Source organism: Capra hircus, chromosome 15, assembly GCF_001704415.2.
Source record: "Capra hircus breed San Clemente chromosome 15, ASM170441v1, whole genome shotgun sequence".
Taxonomy (NCBI): domain Eukaryota; kingdom Metazoa; phylum Chordata; class Mammalia; order Artiodactyla; family Bovidae; genus Capra; species Capra hircus.
The window spans coordinates 25,779,741-25,799,781 of NC_030822.1; the positions used below are offsets into that span (position 1 = coordinate 25,779,741).

The window sequence follows — 20,041 nt, forward strand, 5'->3', positions numbered from 1 at the left end:
TAACCCACTTAATAACAACTTGTAAATAGTTATTTAACTTGTTAGTTTATTATCTATTTCCTGACTCCTCCATTAGACATCTACAAGCTTTGCAAGGGTAGGGATTCTGCCTGTTTTATTCATCAAGAAATATCCAGACTTAGTATAAGGTCTGGCATATGGCAGGCTCTCAAAATATAGAGTACACTGGAGATATTAAGGGAAGATGTCAGGGAATGGTTCTCAAATGTGGTACCAGTATCAGCAACACCAATATCATCTGAGAATTTCTTAGGAAAACAAATTCTCCAGCCTCAACTAGAATTATTGTTATCAGAAGCTCTGGTATAGAGCTTTGTTACCTGTTTTTTTAACAAAACCTACAGGTGATTTTGATGTTTCCAGCTTGACAACCACTGCTGCAAGGTATCTGTTTAGAAAAAGAAACATATTTTGTTTGAAAGTTGCCACAGCTAAAATTTCCTAGAATGTGAAATCTGAACCTCTGTGTGTGTGTATGTGCTCAATACTGTCTGACTCTTTGCGACCCCGTGAACTATAGCTCACCAGGCTCCTCTGTCCATAGGATTTCCCAGGCAAGAATACTGGAGTGGATTGCCATTTCCTTCTGCAATTTTAAACTTTAATATCACCAAATATCATCTTTCACTTATTGAAAAAAATTGCTGAAAGATAATTTTTAAAAAATATTTTAACCTGACAATTAGTGAAGTTTTGCTTATAATTTTGCTTTTAAGGTTATAAAATACAGATAATTCTTATAAAATCAAGTAAACTTATGCAGCACATACTCTTCTCTGAAAAGAGTCCTCAAATGTAAAGCTACTTTCCTACTGATGCCTGAGTACTAATTCAGTTAAAATCAGGTATAATTATGGAAGAACATATTTCCTACTTTTCTCAAGATGGTTCATACAATTAATTGTTCTGAATAATGTATCAAACACTTGGTCTTTGAGGTGAATTTTCCATTAGTGACTTAGTTATTTTATTTAAGGGGAATCAGTTTTTTACATTTGGAGTATCCTATGAAATGGAGCTGGTTCACTGAGAAACACAGTATCAGTAGAATTACAAAGAAGATAGAAAATTAATCACTGAAGGTGGAACTTCAGGTTGGATTCAAAACACTTGAATTACCTGGCCTGCTATCACTGGATTAAGTGTGACTCTGAATGCCATAGAATAAGACATATATCCATAGAAAGAATAAAGATTATGAAGCAGTTGTAAGTATTCTTTGTAAAAGTTAAAAAGGAACCAAAAGGAAGAGAGAAACAAAATACTGATTGAATTTCTATAATGTTACAGGCACTATATTATACTAAGTGCTATTTTTTAAGACTATCATATTATTCTCTTTCCACCCATTTTTATTTGCCAAAATCAAAGGTTTTCTGGTTTTTCTAATGAAAACCAAAAGCCAAACCTTTCTAAGCAGATTATGATGGGTAGACTATGGTTTTTCCACTGGGTTCTCAATGAAATAAACATTTGTTTTTTAACATATAGCTTTAAATATAATCTTAGTGGGAATAATTGACAGAGAATACATTTGAGCATACTTTTCTTCCCCATTGATTTTTATATTTCATACACTATAAAATGAATCTTTTAAGTATTTATTTTTTAAAAAAGAACACTTATTTACATATCAGTGATTATCTATTGTAGATGATCTAACCTTGAATGCAGATTTAGAAGTTGAACCTCTTATCTCCAAAGGGAAGTAGCTGACATTTTTAAACAAAGAAATGAAAGCCTTCAGAATGGGACAAAATTAATTTTATCACCTTTAAATGCATGAGAAAATACAGTAGGTTGAAAAACATTTTGTTCTCTAGTTTAAAACAAAATTAATTTCATAGTTGTGTCACTTTTTTAACATTTAATGTTACAAGACATGCTTCTTTAAATTCAGATTTTTTTCTCAGACACTACTTCGACTGATATTATTTAATAAAATATCTTGTATAAAAAATAATTTAAGAACATCTTAAAAAGACATACTTTTGTAAGTGATTATACTTTATAAATATTTTGAATGAAGAACAAATGTTAGAGTAGAACTTATGAGTACCTATTTCATTGAAACCAAAAATCAAATGCATTTAAAAATAGTCAAAACTTCAGAGAGGCAGCATCTGTTATGTGAGATAAACTCTGATGCTTAAAATATATCTATTTAGATCATATATTTCTTATTTTCAAAAATACATTTCTAGTATTTGAAAGAACAGATACACTCATTTACAATTCTGAAATCAATGTCTATAATTCTTAGTTGGCTTCTTACATATTTTTAAGGAAACAGAAAAGGAAAATAGAATTCCTAGATTGATATACTTATTTAAACATACCACAGTCAGAGTTCTGGGTTCAGCTGCATTTGGAATCCTTCATTGCTGACAACAGAGTTTCAAATGACAATCTTCTTTGAAGCACTCTTCAGCTTAACAACAGAAAGTTCTCCCTTCCACCGCCTGCTTTTTCCATTAGCTAGAGTGTTACATATTGAATGCTGCACAAAGCATTTGACTGGAGGGTTTTTAGACAACTCTTTAGATGCCTGAATCTGAATAATGATTAAAAGGGGGAAAAAGATAACACATCATCTCTTTATAAGAACTTCTGTGTTTTTTTATTACTTTATTTTAAGGGGGAGTGGTTATGGGGTGGAGTAGGGGGCTGCCTTTGTGTCTCATTGCTTAACAGTGTCTACGTATGATTCATCTAAATGGCATTTAGTTATATAATGTCAGTGACATTTTGATGATTTTACTGTCAATTTTTAATGATCTATTGCATATTCTTAGGTTATTTGAATTAGTTGGGCAGATTAACATAAAAGGTGGGAGGTATATTTCAGCCTGAATAATAGTGGTCTGACAAACAAAAACTTTTTTTATTAGTGAACTTTTTTTTTATAGGTAATTTTTTGATAGCCAAGTGGGGCTATATATTCTTTTCCAGTTCATGTGAATGGCCACATTTTCTTTTTCACTAGAGAAAATTACAACAGAACCATTTGTAGTTTTTGAAAAATCCTATATCTATTACTTGACATTGTATTATATTGGCTCTGGGATGAAAATGATGAAGTGATCGTAACCCGAAAGCAACAGAAGTAATTGTTACCTAAAAAAAAATAAATGAATAAATAGAATTGAAAAATTTTGCCCCTCTGTGATAAACACTGACAGGTTGAGATGCAACAGAAGGTTACACTTATTTCTGTCAAGAAAACCTCCACAGGATAGTTTGTCATTGAGACTGACAAGACAGTGAACTAAGAATCAGCCACTTAATGGATATAGCCCTGAATTAATCAGCATGCTAAAAATGGATTTTCCAGTTAATCCCACATAACAGATCATTTTAATGTCACTCAAGAGTTTGAAACCTTTAAACAACAAATGGAAGATTACTGTAATCCCGATGTCTACACTGTCTGTGTCATCAAGGGGTTAATAAAATCATGCAGGTCTCCATGACTGGGATCCTCACCTGGAATCTTGAATTGCACCTTGCAAAGAAGTCAACAGTCACAAGACAATTTTTTTTTAATTCTACAAGTTTCAGAAGTTATTTAATAAACACGAGAGTACTTAATTTTGTTGATATTTTCTTCCCTTTTCAAATAGTGATAGTGGCTCATAATGGTCATATTTTGATGGACACATTTGGTGGCAGGAAGGAGTGTGATGTGAATGGAGGCAAAGGGCATGGGGCAGTGAAGGGCTCTGAGCAGCAGAAAAGGGGTGAGTATTTCAGTTTATTAGGATTTGAGCATGCTGCTGCTGCTGCTAATTTGCTTCAGTCGTGTCCGACTCTATGCGATCCCACAGACAGCAGCCCACCAGGCTTCCCCGTCCCTGGGATTCTCCAGGCAAGAACACTGGAGTAGGTTACCATTTCCTTCTCCAATGCATGAAAGTAAAAAATGAAAGTAAAGTCGCTCAGTCGTGTCCGACTCTTAGCGACCCCATGGACTACAGCCTACCAGGCTCCTCCATCCATGGATTTTCCAGGCAAGAGTACTGGAGTGGGGTGCCATTGCCTTCTCCGAGGATCTGAGCATAGGAACCTCAATTTCATACTTTCTTCTTAAACAGAAAACATTGATGAAAGCACAATATCCATGGTCCCTAGTGAACATGAAAATTCCTGAGTGAGGTGAACATGATCTCTAATTGTCTCATGGGTTCTACAGGCCCTTGTGCACACCTCCAGTACGCTGTTCAGCATAGCACAGAGCTTAGCAGTGAGGTGGCATCTATAAACTTCCTGCCGACTGCTTACCTAGCTATATGATAAAAGGATACTTAGCCATTCCCAACTTCCATTTCCTCACCTCTGAAAATGGGGTAAAAATATACCCAACTTTTTAAGAGTTGCAAGTATAAAATGGAGGTAGGTCATCAACAAAATCTCTGAAGGATCCTTAATAGACGTTAGCTGTTGTAATTATTTAATGTTATTTTTATTAATGTTCCAATTCCCGGTCCAGTGTTCCTTCTGCTACACACACAACCTGGAGAGCCTCAAATTAGGAGATTAATGAAGTAGACTTGACTTCAGCTGTGTTCAAATAGCATTAGTTTTTATCTGATTTCACTGGCTGCCCTCACATCTCAGCAGGTAGAGAAAGAGTTTGATGTGAGTCTATCATTGACTGACCCAAGCAGAAGAATTCTCTGCACCATTTAACTGGTGTGCCCACACATTAATTTGTTAAATTTGCTTTCATGTCCCATAAACGTATATAAAATTCTGCAGACAAGTTATTACAGCTTTCATTTTAGAGCTAAAGTCCTCCAGGGAGGCTTAGGAGATCTCCCAAGATGAGCTAAATACTCGTGGGGACAAACAGTAAGCTGGTGATTGAGGAAGCCTGTTCTGTGTCTAATTACCGAGACATTAGTTCCAGGATAGAGCAAACATCTATGGCATTTTGTTTGTTTTCTTGTATAGCTTATGAAATAAGACGACTTTCTAAATAGGCACATTTTCCCCATATAGTCTCTAAGGGAACAAAAAGACAACAGTCCCAACAAAGCCATCCCTCACTTGAATCTACTCTCATAATTAAATGTCTCTTGATCTCCTAGCCTCCTGCTCTAGACATAGCTGTAGGGGCCTTTGTGGAGGAGGAGAGTTTTGTGTAGTTTATTTTTTTCCCTCATTTACGAGGGTAGTTCCCATACTGTGTAGCAGATGCATTTGAAAACATTTAGATCACTGATTATTATGTAACACCAAGGAGTATACACATCCTCCTCTGTGGCTACTTTTTCTAGAAATATTAAGTCTGTAACAAACTCCCTATAAATTTTTATTTTGTTGATACAAGAGTAAATTACAAACAGGTCAGTCCACTCCTGGGATGTAGAGGGTTAGTCACACAATATTAAAATACAGAACTACCTCCTTCAGAGCAACATTTTAGGATTTTTGAAAGATATGATTAATATATGAGTATGTTTATTATAGTTAACTATTAAGGTGAAGTCAGAAAAGCATAGAGTACTGAAGATAAAGAGATGCTACAGTCCAACTCTGCTCCTGCCTAGTTCAGAGACTGGGCAAAAAACTTACCTCTTTAAATCTTATTTTCTTCATTAGTAAAATGAGACTACTACTCACTTTCATTATTATGATAATTAGATTATATATATATATGTGTGTGTGTGTATATATATAGAGAGAGAGACAGTGCACTTCTGTTTAATGACAGTTAACATATTGAAAAGCTGAAGTCCTGAATTGCTCTTATCTCACCAGTATAGCAAAGTGGAAAAGCAGTTGTAGGAAACAGAAGCATCTTATTTAAAAAAAAAACAAAATCAAAAAAAAAAAAAAAGAAGACTCAAGAATGTCTGATAATTCTACTCAGCATTATAAAATTTCTGCCATAAAGGGTTTCATCTACTTCAGAGTTATCTATTAGACAATTTTGTCTTAATAAATAAATTTCTAGAATGTTTTAAAAAATAGTTCTGCTCTAAAGACATGTTTTTTCAAATAGCATTTAATCAGTTCTTTCTTAAGTGGTGTTTCTTATGTATTATCCCTGAACTGATTTGAAGAACTTAATCAAAAGTAATTAGAGATATGGAGGATGAGATAAATATATCACCAGAAAATCTATCCTGTCTTCTTTAAAGTACTCAATTTCCAACTATAATGCTATATGCTTTCATATTTGATTTTACTCTGGTATTTTTGATGCTACTTGACTGTATACATGACATTTGAATTTCTTTCTTAAAAGGTGGTATATAATACCTCAATCATTTAAAAACATATATTAATCTGGTTAAGGTCATGTATAAAGATCTGTCCAAAAGTGAAAATTTCTTCACGCTGTGTTTCCATCATAAAGTGAAATAATTGATATTTCTGTTGAAAATTAAATGTTAAATTGTCTAGAAAAAATTAACATATGCAGAAAATATTCAGACTGTCTTAAATTCTGTTTTGCGAATTAAATAAAATGTAAGTAACTTCTAAACAAAAAAATAATAATAATAAATAAATAAATAAATTCTGCATCTGCCCATTTACTAGTTGTGTGAGATTTTTTAAAATAGGAATTATAATAGTGTAATACTTAACAGCTTACATATAAGAATATGTGAAATAAACTTCATGTGAATTTGACCAGTCAGTTTAATTTTTTGCACACAATGCTAATATAGTCTTATTTATGAAAAAGAGCTATATTACTTTTATATAGATGGTATCAAACTGCATATATTGTTTTTTAAAACCATTTTCTTATTACATAAGTATACACTGTGATCATTTCACATCATCCTTAAATAACTGGGGACTTATTTTGTATCACCTTATTTAAAGGCATCACTACTTTTAATTTCATTTTTTACTCTTGAACATTTAAACGCTTTATATTCCCTCCCCCACAATTCCCTTACAAATTACAGTGTGAGAAACATCTTTAAATAATTATTTAGGCTAACATCTAATTACATTCTCTGAATAAGTTCCTAGAAGTGGGTCAAAGGAAAGATTATTTTAAGGTTTTTAATCCTTATTGTCAAATTACTTTCCAGAAAATCTGGATCAACGTACATATCTACCAACAAAATATAAAATAAAAGTGACAGTTTATAGTATCAATCCTGAGTTTTATTTTTTAAATTATAATTTGGTTTTAAAAATTGCTTACTTTTGTATTTCTGCAATTACTAGTTCTGCTAATCACTTTACATGTTAAAACTGTATTGTTTTTCAATGATTTTTTTTACTTGTACATTTATCAATTATATTGCTATGATGTCTTTGTAGACTAAGAATATGAACCAACCTTTGCTTTATTCTACTATATTCTATATGTAGAATTTTAAGTTTATCTCTTTCTTCTTAACGCTATTGTAATTTTAATACTAGTAAGTATCTAGTCAACTCCATCAAGATTTCCATGATTAATTTTGTTGCTTGTGTAGAAAATCCCTTTAGAGAAGCCATCTTTCCAGTCTGTGATTAGAAAAAAAAAAAATGCCTGTTTTATTTTTACACATACAATTTTGAATTGGTTAGCTATTTGGTTCTTCGATTCATTTTGGTGTAAGATGTGAGGTAGGCGTCTGAAAACATTTTGTGTGCCTACTGAGTCGTGTCTGATTCTATGCCACCCTATGGACTGTAGCCCACCGGGCTCCTCTGTCCGTGGGATTCTCCAGGCAAGAATACTGGATCGGTTGCCATGCCCTTCTCCAGAGGATCTTCCCGACCCAGGGATCGAACCCATATCTCTTATGTCTCCTGTGTTGGCAGAAAGGGTCTTTACCACTAGCACCACGTGGGAAGCCTGAAACCATTTTAACCTCTTCTAAATTACTGATCAGTTACTGTGAGAATATTTGCACATTTTTTAAAAGATTGATGTCTTTACAATTTGAAACGCTACTTTTATCACAATACATACACGAACACATGAACACATTTGGGTTTAAACAACTCATAGATAATGTGGAGGGGTTCTATAAAAATCTTATGATAAATCTTAGGGAAAATATACACTGGCAATTAGCAAGTATAGAACACAGCCTCATCATTTTCTGATGAGGGCTTCTGAGGGTCAAGGTAAGTGATTAAACAGCACAATGGAGGGACATGCCTTCTATGGCCACAGGGAAGATAACGCTCTCCTCAGTATCAAAGAGTCTGCAAACAAGATCAGGTATTTGTTAGACTGATTAAAAAGGAGTCTTTTTAAAACTAGGGAAGAAGATAAATTTAAAATACTGGCAAAAACATAAAGAAACCAAAATGATTTCCTGCATGTCCCATGGTTTAAATAATAATTAAATATTTAGGGTACAGTTTCCACAATGAAATTATTAAATATAAACAAGTATTATCTCAGGTCCTAAGTTTGGGAAATATTAGCATTTTTTTAGAGACTATCTCTATAAATGCAAATAATTAGTATTTAAATTCATGTATACTCATTAGCTGAAGCAGCCACACTGGGTCAAGTTTAGTCATTTACCTTATATTTTAAATTAATATTATTTAACAACTACTGGGGCATAGTGTGCAAATTCAGAATAGTAACACCTATAGATTATTTGGAGACAAAGAACCATTGAATTGAATTAAACAACTGCCAGCGTCCACAGGAAAGGTACACTGTAGAGACCACAGAGACCATCTGCCTGCACCCCACCATTATATGATCTGTGCTTCTCCAGCCTTAACAGAAAATTATTTCTGTGACCAATTTAGTTAAAGATGAACACCATCTGCCAATGCCAATAGACACAGTCAAAATGAATGGCCTTGTGATTCAAATTTAATGAACTGCTAAAATATTCATATCAAGATTTTCCTGATCTATAACCCCTTTTCCATCTAATATGATCCCCAAAGTCTCTTAAGAGGAGGGGTCACTATAATTTGAAATATAGATTTATATTCTCAGACATTATTAGCAACTTCTATAGTTATTTTTGGCATCCTGAGGGACAGTAGCAGCAGTAAACTCTTCATTAATGAATGCCTAGGACACAAGCCACTGATTCTGCTTCACAACTTCATTCCTTTTAACCTAGATTAATCACAGGCATTCTCTGTATACTGTCCACATCTAGAAGTCTCAGCTGGTATGAAGTCTATGATTCCTTGATGGAGAAAGGGATTTTGTTTCTCAGAACCATCCAGTTGGTTGTAGGACCTCATCATCATGCGTTATTCATAGTTCTCTCTATACTAATGAGACAGAGATAGGAAATATTTACTGAAATCATCTCAAAAAGAATCCCTCTCTCCTCTAAAACTTTGCTTGCAATCTGCCCAGGTGCTCCAGTCTATAAATCCATAGAATTGCTACTTTACTCAGATTACATTATTAATTTTCTCCCTCAATTTTCTTGTCTACACATGTGCGACAGAGTCTTTTTGTCAGGAAATAAACTTGCTTTTAAAAAAGCTAGCTCTTCACCAATTTCAATGGGTGTTTGGAACATTGCTAACAATACACATATGGTTTCATGGAAGGTAATCTTGGAATTCTGCACTGATTCAAAGGTATAAAAAAACTACTTTTGTAAATAAAGTTTTATTAAGAAAAGATAATTTAAGAAAATGTTAGATTCCTAGATTTCTCGTGATTTAGGTTATGACATTAAGATATTCTTGGGCTCTATAGAATTAAATGGATAGCATGGGTATATGTGGAAAACTCAGGGACAATTTTGCAAATGTTTCCTTTCCAATGAGAAAGAATTCACTGTACATTTACAATCATTGGTGTCAGCAAATACACTACCCTCTAACATTGATGGCTCCAATATCTATTGTGGAGAAATAAACCATCCCCAAATAACTTTTATTTAGCTCAGGAATCTGTGAGCAGGCCGGGCCCAGTTGTGCAGTTCTCCCGGTCTCAGCTAGACCTTCTGTGGGTTCTAGCTGGATTCTTGCACACCTCTGTGTCAGCTGGGACAGCTGGACTCACTAGGCTTCAGTCCACATGGCCTTACTATGCTCTTGCAGGGTGGCTCTGACATTCCTATGATGGAGGCAGAGTCCCAAGAGGAATAATGGGAGTGCACGATCTTCCGAGTTCAAGGTTCAGCACCAGGACATGGTCACTTTGCAGGCAATCTATTGATCAGAGCAAAGCCTGAGGCAAGTCCAATAAGAGTGTACCTCTTGGATGGGAGAACCTGCAAGTTCCATGGAAAATATTGTAGGTATAGGGAAGAGGGAAGGGCTGTGGCCAATTTTCTATCTACTGCAATGCCCCAGAGATATTTAAATACGGCTTTTATTATAGAGCTTGAGGCTAGTTAAATCTAGACTTATCCCATATCTAATATCATCTCTAATTTCTAGAGCCTCTTAGCTTTCTCCATGTGTATGCATGCCCACCTCCTGAACTGTATCCCACTACATGGACAGCAAGACCTGTCCATGTTTGCCATCTTTATCTGTCCTCTGTCCTGTGGTGTCAAACTCTGCTCACAGTGGGTTAAAAATAAATAAAAATATATCCTATTAACTTATCAATGTCATTTTATCATAGTAGATATCAGTATCACATGAGTTTAATCTCTGAAACATTAAGGAATTTTAGTGTAAATGATATGTGCCTAAAGTTAATAACTTGAAGAAAACATTCTAAAGAAATAATTCATCTTACTGAAGATAATTCTAGAGCAACCTATAGTATCTTACAAATATATTTGACTTACAAAATTATCAGAAGCAGTGGATATATGGTCAAAGCAAAATTCACCACACTGACTCAAGATCATTCAGGAAATATTTGTACAATGGCTCTCAAAACAAATTCTCAAGCAGATGCATAGTCTACCTATACAATAACTAGCAAACTAGCCAGATGGATTTCTACATTTATCTATTTTTTTCTTACTATTGATAAACTCAACAGGGCGTCTTCATAAATTCAATGTAAGACACCACTTTGACATATTTAGAGTTATTTCCTAGAACCTAGTTTTATAGATGATGGCAAATCCTGTTAGAAATTTTTATTTGTTTTCTGTAACCTAACACTTGTCATGATTTACAATGTAGTTTACATTAGGAGTCATTTTCCTCTGTGAATCTTTGTTCTCTTTCTGCTGACTCTGTATAAACTTGTTTTTTCATCTCTAAAATGCAATTGAATAACTTTTGTGAAGAAATAAAATATCAGTTACACTGTATAACATCCATGGGACAGGTTGCAACCAGTACAGTTATCCCAAGCAAATAACACAATGCACAGATCTTCAGCCATACAACTAGATACATAGAGATCAATATGTGCTCATTTGAACCATATGAAAGTTGCTATTTTGTAGGTCACAAGTGAATGAATGTTGTCAATTTCCTAAGAGCCAACTTAAAATATATGTACATACACGTACACACATATATATGCATATCATTTGATGATGGGATGAAATATCAGTAACCTCAGATATGCAGATGACACCATCCTTGTGGCAGAAAGTGAAGAGGAATTAAAGAGCCTCTTGTTGAAGGTTAAAGATGAGGTTAAGACACGTTTGCTCCTTGGAATAAAAGCAGTGACAAACCTAGACAGCGTATTAAAAAGCAGAGACATTACTTTGCCTACAAAGGTCTGTATAGTCAAAGCTATTGTTTCTCCAGTAGTCATGCATGGATGTGAGAGCTGAAAAATAAAAAAGCTGAGCACCAAAGAATTGATGACTTCAAACTGTAGTGCTGGAGTCTTGAGAGTCCAGACTGCAAGGAGATTCAACCAGTCAGTCCTAAAGAAAATCAGTCCTGAATATTCATTGGAAGGACTGATGCTGAAGCTGAAGCTCCAATACTTTGGCCACCTATTGCAAAGTGCTGACTCATTAGAAAAGACCCTGATGCTGGGAAAGATTGAGGGCAGGAGGAGAAGGGGACGACAGAGGATGAGATGGTTGGATGGCATCACCGACGGAATGGACATGGGTTGGACCAAACTCCTGGTAAATACTGAAGGACAGGGAAGCCTGGCATGCTGCAGTGCTTGGGGTCTTAAAGAGTCAGACATGACTGAGTGACTGAACTACAACAGCAGAGTTATAAACTAAGGTTGCTCAGATGCTTGTTCAAACACTAGATATATAGGTCATTGCTTTTTTGAGGTTCTCTCTGATAAACGTACACAAAGAATACACCTAAGAAGATTATTTTGCCTTTCATTTATAGATAAGCTTTGCAAGCAAGTAGCCTAGCTAAATGTATTTTAAACATCTTTTTTCTTCTTTTGGAATAGAACTATTTATTCAAGTTGGATTTGTGCTACGCCTTAACCTATACAAAGGATGAAAGTGGACATATTTTCATAGAAGATAGAAGAGTGAATCCAAAAACTTCCAGGTGATGCACATTTTCAAATTTAAATAGAAGTGTAATAGAACTAACGGGACATTAGGTTAGGATGACTGGACTGGACGACCATCATCACACATCATTCTCTTTATTTTGCTGTCAAAAAAACAAAAGATGTATGCAGGTTTAATTATTGCTTCTTAACTTGAATATTCTAAAGTTCAAGTCAAGTTTGAGAAGGCAATGGCACCCCACTGCAGTACTCTTGCCTGGAAAATCCCATGGATGGAGGAGCCTGGTGGGCTGTAGTCCATGGGGTCGCTAGGAGTCAGACACGACTGAGCGACTTCACTTTCACTTTTCACTTTCATGCATCGGAGAAGGAAATGGCAACCCACTCCAGTGTTCTTGCCTGGAGAATCCCAGGGGCAGGGGAGCCTGGTGGGCTGCCATCTCTGGGGTCGCACAGAGTCAGACACAACTGAAGCAACTTAGCAGTAGCAGCCAGTCAAGTTTAGAGATTTGGGAACTGGTGACTGTTGAGCAGAAATGGAGTGGAAGGTATCATTGGTGGTGGTGGTTTAGTTGCTAAGTCATGTCCAACTCTTGTGATCCCATGGACTATATATCCCACCAGGCTCCTCTTTCCATGGGATTTTCCAGGCAAGAATACTGGAGTGATTTGCTTTTTCCTTCTCCAGTGGATCTTCCCCATCCAGGGATCAAACCTAGGTCTCCTGCACTGCAGGCAGATTTTTTACTGACTGAGCTACCAGGAAGCCAAAGAGGTGGGAAGGAAGGCATTAGAATGGAAAGAGACTGAAATCATAGAGGGAAGAAAACATGGTGGCACGTGCTAATTTTTAAAGCAGCAGATAACACAAATTTTATTTAATCTTAATGCATTTTTTTATTATTTTAAGCATATCATGTTTGTGTTCCTACTCAGTGGTGCTAAAAGTATCTTAAAGTAGAATATCTGCTTTTCCTCAATTTTTCTTATGGCTTCTCTCAGGCTCAAGTCTCTTGGAACAATGCTTTAGAGATAGTTGTTGTTTGTTATTGTTCAGTTGCTAAATCATGTCCAACTCTTTGTGACCTCATGGACTATAGCCCACCAGGCTCCCCTGTCCAGGGGATTTCCCAGGCAAGAATACTGGAGTGGATTGCCAGTTCCTTCTCCAGGGAATCCTCCCAACCCAGAGGTTGAACCTGTGTCTCCTGCATTGGCAAGTGGATTCTTGACCACTGAGCCACTCGACCCTCCAAACATCCACAGGGCCAATCAGATAGTACATAGAGAGGCAGATGAAGTAAACATCGGGAGATAAACTACCGATTTGTGAAGACAATCTAAGAAATATCAGCACAAAATAGCATCCTTACCTAACAAAATCAAACCAGAGATGAATGAATAAAACTGGCACAAATATTTCAACTCAGAATCATTATAACAGTAAGATTTAAATTGTGCCATATTTCGTTACTAACACACTTGTAGTAATGAAGGGATTTGTAAAGTCAATCCAGGTCAAACCAAATCAAATATCACAGAAAAAGATATTTTCAAGGAAATGATTATTGGTTATTGTCCATGCAGTGACAACTAAAAGTTAAGTCATTCCTTATGTTAACATCCAAATTTCTTTTACTAAGGTATTCCCACTTTAATCAATAAGCAATTTAAGAAAAAAATGAAGTGAATTTGGACTGAGTCAATATTTATCTTGGAAAGCATCAAAGGGGATGATGGTATTTGGTGCTGGATGACTTTATTCAGATACTTTGAAGAACCCACAAAAGAATTTTGAGGGATGGTGGGATTTCTGGAACCAGAGATTTTTAAAACTGAACCCCAACCCAGTGATTTGTTGATGAATTATAGTTTCAACACAGTATTCTCAACATCCAAGTTGTTATGGAAACCTTTCATAATGTTTCAAAATCTGCAAAGCAGTGTGATACACCACATTAACAAACTGAAAAATAAGGATTATATAATCAGCTCCATAGATGCAGAAAAAGTTCTTTGACAAAATTCAACATCCATTTATGATAAAAACTCCCATCAAAACAAGTATACAGGGAACATATTTCAACATATATGCCAAACCCACAGTTAACATCATACTCAACAGTGGAAAGCTGAAAGCATTTGTTAAGGGACAAGAGAAGGCTGATTATTCTCACCACTTTTATTTAACACGGTATTGGAAGTTCTAGCCGCAACAATCGGACAATAAAAATAGGCTTAAAGAATCCAAAATGGGAATGAAGAAATAAAACTGTCAATATTTGCAGATGATATGAAATTTTGTAAAGCTGTAGGCTACAACTTAATATACAGAAATATGTTGTATTTCTACATACTAACAACAAATCAACTAAAAGAAACAGAAATTTTTTTTAAAAATCACATCTGCAGTTGCATCAAAAAAAAATTAAACATCTAGGAATAAGTCTATCTAAGGAGGTAAAAGACATACTTGCAAAACTGACATGAGGAAAGCAACTAAAGACCAGATGCACAGAAGGAAAGATACATTAGTACCGTACTTATGGACCGAAAGAATTAATAATGTTAAAATGATAGTACTACCCAAGGCTTCCCACAGATTCAACACAATCGCTATCAAAATACCAATGGCATTTTTCAGAGAACTAGCACAAATAATTCTAAAATTTGTATGGAAATACAAAAGACGCCCAAATAGCCAGAAACAATCTTGAGAAAGAACAAACCTAGAGGAATCGTGCTTTGTGATTTCAAACTACACTACAAGTTAAAGTAATCAGAACCATATGCTGGCTCAGAAACAAACACACACATCAGCGGGACAGAACAATGAACCTGCGACAAAGGAGGCTGCAACACAGAACAATGAACCTGTGACAAAGGAGGCTGCAACACAGAACAATGAACCTGTGACAAAGGAGGCTGCAACGCACAATGGGAAAGACATTCTCTTCAGGGAGTGATGTTGGTAAAACCAAACAGCTATGCACAAAAAGATCAGACTGGACTACTTTCTCACACCATTCACAAAAGTAAATTAGAAATGGATTAAAGATGTAAAGGCAAACCCAAAACCATGAAACTTCTAGGAGATAATATGGGCAGCATGCTCTTTGACATTAATCTCAATGATATTTTCTACATATGTCTCCTTAGACAAGGGAAACAAAAGCAAAACATAAACAAATGGGACTACATTACATTAAAAATCCTTTGCACAGTGAAAGAAACTATCAATAAACTAAAAAGGTTCTCCAGGGGATCTTTTCAACTGAGGGCCTGAACCCACATCTCTTGCATTGGTAGGCAGATTTCTTACTTCTGAGCCACCAGGGAAGCCCATACAGAATATTACTCAGCCATAAAAAGTAAAATCTTGCCGTTTGTGACAACACGGAAGGACCTAGAGACCTAGAGGGCATTATGCTTACTGAAGTAAGTCAGGCAGAGAAAGAAAAACACTGTATGATTTCTCTGACATGTCGAATCTAAAAATGGAATAAAAGGATAAATATAAAACCGAATTATAGACAGATAGGACAGACAAGTGAACAGGTGATGGCCACAGGGGAGGGGGAGGAGGGGAGGAAAGAAGTAAGGGAGATTAAAAGGTACAGACTTCCAGTTGCGAAATAACTGAGTCATGGGTATGAAATACACAGTGTGGGGAATAGAGTCAATAACTACATTATATCTTTACATGGTGAAAAATGAAAGTGACTCAATCATGTCTGACTCTTCGCGACCCCATGGACTATACACATGATAAATATAATGAACACTGCTGTATGCTGAATGTGGAAGTTGCTAAGAGTAAATTCTAAGAGTTCCTATTATAAGAAATATATATATATTTCTGTTTCTTTGATTTTGCATCTATATGAGACGATGAATGTTCACTCAAATAATTCTGGTAATCATTTCATGATATATGTAAGTCAAATAATTATACTGTATACCTTAAACTTATAAAGCGCTGTATCAATTATATCTCAACAAAACTTGAAGAAAAACAAAAAACTTGTCAAGCTGACAACATGATTCTAATTTTACAAACAATGAAAACAAGGCTAAGTGAGTTTGATTGACTTGCTCAAGTTACCACAAGTATAAGTATTGGAACTGCAATTCAAATATTGGCCCACTTGATAATAAAATTCATGTTCTCACCAAACCATGGTGTCTTTCATAAAACAAGAAAGAAGATGGAATAAACCTCTAAAAAATTACTGAATAATTTTATGCTTCAGAATATTTATAAATTTCTGTTTGATAATATAAATGGATATGATGTCTACACATAACTTCTCAGTTTTGAGTCCTGTGCAGCCTCATTCTCTCCAGGAAATATCAACTGAAATTAAAAAGAACTGTGTGGATTTAGATGTTAGAGTCCTCAATGACTTATAGACTGTTTAGTTTGCATTACCTTAGGCAATCTGGGCTTCGGTTCAGAATTATTTTTAGGAACAAAGTCTTTAATGAGGCGAGATCGGTCATAATTAGCATGCTCTGATTCATCCGTGTAATCCTTATCTTTTCCTAGGTCTAGAAAAGAGAAAGAGAAAATTACATCCATTTTTATCCTTCTTTCTTTTATTTCTCCTTAAATATAATAATCTCTTTTCTTCCATGTTTTCTCAAGGTTTAACCAAGTATAATTTTCATAGGACCCATATATCCAATAAATAAGCAAAAAAAGGTAATAATATAGAATCTTGCCAGTAACTTTCAGAAAAAAATGAAATGCATCTCTGTCATTTAGTGTACTTAAACATTTGAAAACAAAGTTAAAGTCATGCAAATGCAACTGGATGTTATCTCTTTTGAACTTGAAAATGGAGATATTTGTAAGAATTCAATACAATTTTACTTTTTAAGGCAAATTTTACACATTTATCTGCTTAATTTAAAAGACTACAGATTTTGGTCATTTTTTTAAAAAGCTGCTTCATAAATATGAACTTGACTTAAAAGAATAAGAAGTCTAAGAAATCATATAAGAAATGCTAACAAACTTTATAAGAAAGATTAAAAAGTATTGGGAGATTGAAATGAAACCACAACAGTAAAAAAGGAGCAAGAACATTGAAATATGGTAATTACCACTGGAAAAATCAAAAAGGGTAACACATACAAGAAATTATATGTGCACATTATATGAATAATGAGCAAGATATAATCAATGTAAAAGAGTATAAAATAGAAAATATCCTGATGGTTGCAAACATCACTAAGAACTAGTGACACATTTCACAAAGTTTGTGTTCTAGGTGATACAAATCTCTCTCCAAAGTAAAAAACAGATTCAAAGAGACACAGATGTATAGAACAGTCTTTCGGACTCTGTGGGAGAGGGAGAGGGTGGGATGATTTGGGAGAATGGCATTGAAACATGTATAATATCATATATGAAATGAATCGCCAGTCCAGGTTCGATGCATGTTATTGGATGCTTGGGGCTGGTGCACTGGGACAACCCAGAGGGATGGTAAGGGGAGGGAGGAGGGAGGGGGGTTCAAGATGGAGAACACATGTATACCTGTGGCAGATTCATGTTGATGTATGGCAAAACCAATACAGTATTGTAAAGTAATTAACCTCCAATTAAAATAAATGAATTTATATATAAAAAATAAGGGCATTCTCTTACAAAATTACAGTACATTTATCTTTAATATTGGTAAAAATACTATTTTCTAATCTTCATACCTTGTTCAAAGTACACTAATTATACTTCTAATGTTCTTTATGGCATTACTATATGATATCACTATTTTGCAAGACATAACAATGAACTAGAAATGTAATTTAAATGTTCTAGTATCTACATTAAAAAGTAAAAAGCAAGTGAAATGAATCTTAATAATAAATTGCATTTAAACCAGTAAAAAAAAAAACACAGATTCCTAAATATTTAGTTTTTTCAAATAAATCAAATGGAATTATTGTAATTATTTTATTCAATCTGTCCTTAACCTGTCAACAACAAATTTTGACACAGAAAACCATCCATACTTCTTTCAAGAGTTCAGTCATGTGACTCAGTATTGTAACAAAATAAAAAATTTTATTTATACTACATGCATTAGTTTCTTTTATTCAGTTCAGTCCAGTCACTCAGTCGTGTCCGACTCTGCGACCCCATGAATCGCAGCACGCCACACCTCCCTGTCCATCACCAAGTCCCAGAGTTCACACAAACTCACGTCCATCGAGTCGGTGATGCCATCCAGCCATCTCATCCTCTGTCGTCCCCTTCTCCTCCTGCCCCCAATCCCTCCCAGCATCAGAGTCTTTTCCAATGAGTCAACTCTTCGCATGAGGTGGCCAAAGTATTGGAGTTTCAGCTTTAGCATCATTCCTTCCAAAGAAATCCCAGGGCTGATCTCCTTCAGAATGGACTGGTTGGATCTCCTTGCAGTCCAAGGGACTCTCAAGAGTCTTCTCCAACACCAAAGTTCAAAAGCATTAATTCTTCAGCACTCAGCTTTCTTCACAGTCCAACTCCCACATCCATACATGACCACTGGAAAAACCATAGCCTCCACTAGATGGACCTTTGTTGGCAAAGTAATATCTCTGCTTTTCAATATGCTATCTAGGTTGGTCATAACTTTTCTTCCAAGGAATAAGCATCTTTTAATTTCATGGCTGCAATCACCATCTGCAGTGATTTTGGAGCCCGCCAAAATAAAGTCTGATAATGTTTTCACTGTTTCCCCATCTATTTCCCATGAAGTGATGGGACCAGATGCCATGATCTTCATTTTCTGAATGTTCTTTTATTAGTAATGCTTAAAATCTACTATAACATATGGCATGTGATGCATAGCTAGCAGTATCAAGTTATTAGCAGCAGTATGAACTAAGAATGAACAGATCATTATACACCTTAGGATATAATTAACTACCAATTACATTAACATGCTCTAGGCATTTGACCTACACCTATATACCTATTAATAATAGCTATCACTCATGGATGACTAATATTTGCTGAGCGTATACTAAGAGCCAGAAACTTTACACATATAATTTCCTTTAATCCTTATAACAACTCTAGCAGTGTGTATGATTTTTATCTACACAATAATACATAAACTAAGGCATATGCAAATTAAGTAGCATGGCAAAGTTGCTGAACCATTAAGGGGTACATCAAACACATCCCAGTTGGTGCCAAAGCTGATGTTTGTGAACATGCTATAATGTTTCCCAAGACTTAGGTACGAGCTTCTCAGGTGGTGCAGTGGTAAAGAATTTGCCAGTGCAGGAGATGCAGGAGACATGGGTTTGATCCAACATAATACCAACATAATAAGTTAGTAAACTTTTGGAACAAAATGTGTCAATATGTTTTAACAGAAAGACTGGAGGGTAATCCTAAAGCTATAATCTGAAAGAAAGAAAATCTATTTTCACAAGCATGTTCAACAAGCCTATGGGCACTACAGTATAGAAACCATTGCCACCTTAATAAACAGCAACTCAATTCTTCCATCAACACAGGCCAGAATCCTGACTCCTCATTTTCTCTTATCACCATGTCTGTTCCTTAAGCAAACTGTGTTGATTTAGCACAAAACATAATTTTTCTACTATGCCTCACTTCTTTAGCACATATAACTGCCTAAATGGCTGTATAATTTCCCTTATTTATCTTCATTTATGATCTGTTTCCCTCAGTAAGGT

General features: G+C 35.2%; 1 protein-coding gene across 2 annotated transcripts in view; it reads right to left on the reverse strand.

The window, feature by feature from the left end:
* The window catches only part of ANO3 (anoctamin 3), a 292,092-nt gene that overhangs the window by 178,825 nt on the left and 93,226 nt on the right, over window positions 1-20,041 (reverse strand). Inside the window, exon 4 of one of the 2 annotated variants that reach the window (XM_005690016.3) lies at window positions 16,776-16,894. In XM_005690016.3, coding sequence (XP_005690073.1) covers window positions 16,776-16,894 — 119 coding nt within the window. Of the gene's footprint in view, window positions 1-2,360; window positions 2,589-16,775; window positions 16,895-20,041 lie in introns of those variants that run through there. The other variant, XM_013969793.2, reaches the window with a different exon arrangement.